This window comes from Hordeum vulgare, chromosome 2H (assembly GCF_904849725.1).
Source record: "Hordeum vulgare subsp. vulgare chromosome 2H, MorexV3_pseudomolecules_assembly, whole genome shotgun sequence".
Classification (NCBI taxonomy): Eukaryota; Viridiplantae; Streptophyta; class Magnoliopsida; order Poales; family Poaceae; genus Hordeum; species Hordeum vulgare.
In genome coordinates, this window is record NC_058519.1 from 6,310,399 (window position 1) to 6,314,888 (window position 4,490).

The 4,490-nt window shown below is 40.0% G+C and overlaps 1 protein-coding gene across 1 annotated transcript; it reads right to left on the reverse strand.

Moving 5' to 3' along the window:
• Nucleotides 1-383: 383 nt before the first annotated feature.
• Nucleotides 384-3,565, reverse strand: LOC123429097 (alpha-terpineol synthase, chloroplastic-like). Its single transcript, XM_045113163.1, has 7 exons — nucleotides 3,308-3,565; nucleotides 2,938-3,229; nucleotides 2,052-2,403; nucleotides 1,637-1,855; nucleotides 1,282-1,420; nucleotides 937-1,191; nucleotides 384-824 (listed from the first exon to the last, which is right to left on the reverse strand). The coding sequence occupies exons 1-7, from the start codon at nucleotides 3,530-3,532 to the stop codon at nucleotides 522-524; spliced, it is 1,785 nt and encodes a 594-aa protein (XP_044969098.1). The 5' UTR covers nucleotides 3,533-3,565; the 3' UTR covers nucleotides 384-521.
• Between the last annotated feature and the right edge of the window lie 925 nt (nucleotides 3,566-4,490).

A 4,490-nucleotide genomic window follows, 5' to 3' on the forward strand; every position in this document is an offset into this window, starting at 1 on the left:
GGAGTTAGATTGTAATTAAAATGGGGTTAGCCTAAATCCAACATGTAGTCGTAAAATAAAAACAGGTTGGACGGACCTTTTATCATCCTCATGATATCTTTGACAATATCTTGTCAATTGATTGAGGCAACTATTTGAATGGCAAAGGAAGAGCTCATCCACATGCTTATTGCAACAAATCCATTGATTCTGGACAAAGTTAAGTGTGAGCTCTACTTCCTCTGCTTTCTATCATGTGTTTCTTCAATTGTTGTTAGCCATGGAAATCCCTAAGTTGAACTACAAAATCTATAGGTGAAGTTGATGAGCAACTGAGATTGTTGCAAGAACCTATTCCAAGTGAATATATGAAAAGACAACAAGAACTAGAAAAATTTTCGGCTCCTAACACTTTATATTCAGCCCAAATATTCTTGAACCACCAAGAAACTTACAACGATTACAACCATATTATTAGGCATTCCTATCGACTATACAATCAAAGTAATTAAGCCAAATATGTTCTTTAGGGTTTTCAGTGTTTATTCTTTCTCACTGCTGATAGGCTCCAAGAACAATTCTCTGATTTGCCTTTTCTTCTGATAATCTGGTTCCCCAAAACCATCCCCACCTTGGTAAACACAATGCGAAATTCGGGCCAAATTTACGCAAGTCTTGGCAAAATGTCCAGAAAATTTACAATTTTCGGAGGCTTCTACGTTAATTGACTTCCAAGCATCCACAATAAGGTCCTCCATGGCCTTGCGGGACTTTTTCTCACCAGAGTTATTCTCAGACATGTGGATAGCTATGGAAGATGGTGCATCTCCTCTTTGTAGCTCGGCCTGTTATGCATATTTTCCGACAACACAAGTGGAGATAAATGTCATGAGACCTTAAAGAACGATTCAAATTTAGTGATTAAACTTACATAAAAGGTTCATGGATAGTCCTTACGGAGTGTGTTGCAGAGTCATTGCAAAGCCGAACTATTAATGACGCATACTGAACTAATCTCGGGTATCTTCCAACTTTATCAAGAGATTCTGAGGTGAGTTTTTCCTCCGTGCTAAGTAGGGGAAACACATGTTGAAGCAGTAGTGGCCCAGTGGACGAAACTGATCCATTGTCCAAGTACTCTTGAAGTGTTGGTCTATGGTTTTCATGGTGCCATTTTGCCTCCACTAGGTATGACTTGGTCAAATCACCCCACTGCAAAATTATGTATAATTTATTACGGCTCTTTAGTGAAAATATCTATACCCTATTAGGAAGTGAAGGTAAGTATACATATAAACATACCACTTTTTGAAGAACATGGCGAACATCACAACCATGTTGTTTTAACACATTTTCAGCCACTTCACCTGATGTATTGTACATAATGGTGTAGAGTGCTTTCATGTATTCAGGGAGCCGTTCATCGGCACATTCTTCCCACCTGACAATATTTATTTGAGAATTATTTAGATAATTTCAGAGTTCCATTCAAGGTGAAAGAAACATGCATGTATTATATATGCATGCTACTCTATGATAAGAAGATTATTTCAATGATGATAAGAAAATTATTTCATTGATTAAATTTGCTAAATTTTGTATCTTTCCTTTGAGCCGCATTCATTTGCGAATTTTTTTACAACCACATATAGTTTACCTCCTAATGGCATCAGTGAAGAGGATGAGTTCATCAAGAGTTCCATACACATCATAAACATCATCCAACTGAACTGATAGATAAACGACTCTAGCAAGAGATTCTCGACATGCTCCTTGGTTTGGTTCCCACACTATTCCATTTGCGTAATGGTAGCACTCCATAAGACGATCCCTCGCAAAACCCAATTTGTCGCCAAGGGCAATATCCTTCCTCCACCTACAATTAAGCCAATTTTACTATCTTAAAGAACTTTAAGTAAGTATATATGCAATGATATGCAAGAAGTTCTATTAGACAATATAATGTAGATATTGCTCCTAGAGTCTGCATCATAGGATGCATACAATCCATCTACTATGGGGAGTAATTAGCAAGGTTTAATTTAATCGCAGGTTCCTTCAAGCTTAATTACCTCACGAGTCTCACAAGTTCTTGCTGATGCACACTTTGCACATGGTTAAAGTCTATCGTTGCGAATCCAAGGAGTGACGGGTCGGAATTGGTCACGTCACTAGCATAGTGATCTATGAACCATCTTGCTTCTAGTCTAGGAGACCTCCGGTGCAATGGAAGGTCCAAAGCATGAACTACACTTTGTTGTACCTGGTGATCCATGGACGGCAAGAGTTCTCTAAGAGCATCTATAGAAAATGCTTTTGCCTCATCTAATGTTTCCTCGCCTCCAAATGCAAGGTATGAAGCCTCGTAAACCGAGAGTAGTCCCTTCACATCCTCTAGTATGTGGTTGAGATTTTTCAGAGATTCTGCATATATTGATACAATGAAATAATATCAGTTAAGTACAAAAAAAAAAAAAAAAACAATTACAACACGCCGAAGTGCAAGTACAAGCAAACCATATTGCACATGTGTATACTTGATTTATTGAGTATATATGTAGACTACTTGCATAACAGAAATCAGACTGCTCAGTAAATGGAATGAGTCCAATAGCACTGTCCAACATCTATCAGGGTATGTAGCAAGCATCTTGAGATGTGTACTAATATAATAGACCTGTACTTTAACATTTAGAAAGTCTTGATTTTTTTATTTTTTTGAGAAAAATAGCAACATTCATACAACATACATATGCCATTCAACAATTTTAAGATCCAAATTTGACACACACAAAAAAAAAGAAGTCAAATCTGCTTGTGAATAGTGTCATCCGGATGCTGTCTATATTACTTGAATTTGGTACTATTCAGCTGATTATGAAGTTGTGAACTGAGTTTGGATCAATTTTATGACTTGGTGATGTATTGATGTTTCATATTTGTTCAGGTAGGTAATACCTGCTGGGAAGAAGACTGGGAAGCCACTGTCCCTGAGCAACCTGAACCTCAAGGCCGCGGAAGCAACGTCATCAGCATCATCCTCATCACAGCTACTATGGATAGTGGTGAGGATGTCGGTGATCTCGTCGTGGAAGTGGTAGGCGATGCCGAGCCGTTGCAGTGTGTCGACGAGCCTGAGCTTTGCAGGTTGGTCGTCGCTTCCGCTGATCACCATCAGCCGCTCCCTCACTCCGGCCTTCAACTTCTCGAAGCTCCGAGCTCGTAACCCGTCCAAGCGTGCACGTGTTATCTAATCTCCAAAAGTATTTTCATCATCAGCTGATATATACTGTGATCTACGTGTGCTGTATTTTGAGCCGATAATGACCTGATCATGGGTGTCATGGCTGCCATCGTCGAGCGAACACAGGAGGGAGTCGTAATCCCAGGAGCTGGGAGGGTAGTTCGCTGACCGGCGAGCCGGTGGAGTCGGCGACGACCACGACGAGGAGGAGCAGCGCACTGTTGTCCGCGGCGACGAGGTCTGCCAGAGGCATTTGCTTGCCGTGGCCATAGTTGGCAGGAATTGCCACGCCATGGTCCCGCAGAACATAGCTAAGCTTGCTTGGTGGGTAAGCAATTGCTGGTTGTTGTTTGAGAGTAGCGAGAATGCCAGCCAATTTATAGGCAAGCGAGCTAGCCCTTCCAGTGAAAATTGTGGGACAAACTGTTTTCAACTGCAGGTTTGTTTCGGTGCATGCATGACTCATCCAATTGACATATATGCTATTTGAACACTTCCATGCATATATGCTATTTTGTCACATTTAAATATCATGTAGTACAGCTACATAGGTTAGACGACTGATATATCTTTCCCAAAGAAGAAATGCATGTTGTACAAATCTGTCTAGTACATATTATCTTTTATACCAAAATAAAAGACAAAACTACTAAAATAAAACACAAACGAGTCACCACTCGTTCATAATCCACCCCATCGATTCATATGATGGGATATTAACCATCAAGATGAAAAGGCGAATATAACCGGTACATATGTGAGTGTAAAGCATATACTGACGGTTTTTTAAGCAAAAATCAGCGGCTAAAGTAAAGCAGTTCATATGTATACATGTGATGACATCAGCATGATACAAACATGACATGACCATGTTGAGGTGGAAATTCGTAGGGGCACGCAGCTGCCATGCCCTCCCCGGCCATGCGGAAATTTGTAAAGAATATATCATTGGATTCCTATTAAAATGACATTTCAATGGTATAATTTTTGCGGGATATAATTTACGTCCCATTGATTAACTTAACAATAAAAGTTTCTCGCAAAATGCATGCGGGATTTTTTTAGAAGTCCAACATCATATATTAAAAAAAAACTAGCTCTTACAAGAAGTTATTGATGTAGACCAGATGATGTCGAGGACCGCGATTTGGGAAGATCGTCCCATGGAGAAGGTAGCATCGAGGAGGGCTAGATGATAATCCGAACTCCTACTAGACTAAGGAGAGGAAAATCTCACGAGTTCTCCTATGGAGGCAAAGGGAGCAGT

Excerpts from the sequence above, each read along its gene's own strand:
- LOC123429097 (XM_045113163.1), bottom strand. The coding sequence starts at position 3,532 with ATGTTCTGCGGGACCATGGCGTGGCAATTCCTGCCAACTATGGCCACG. Across the intron at positions 1,192-1,281 it reads GCCATGTTCTTCAAAAAGTG|TGGGGTGATTTGACCAAGTC; the intron begins GTATGTTTATAT and ends ATAATTTTGCAG. Across the intron at positions 825-936 it reads ATGACTCTGCAACACACTCC|GCCGAGCTACAAAGAGGAGA; the intron begins GTAAGGACTATC and ends TATGCATAACAG.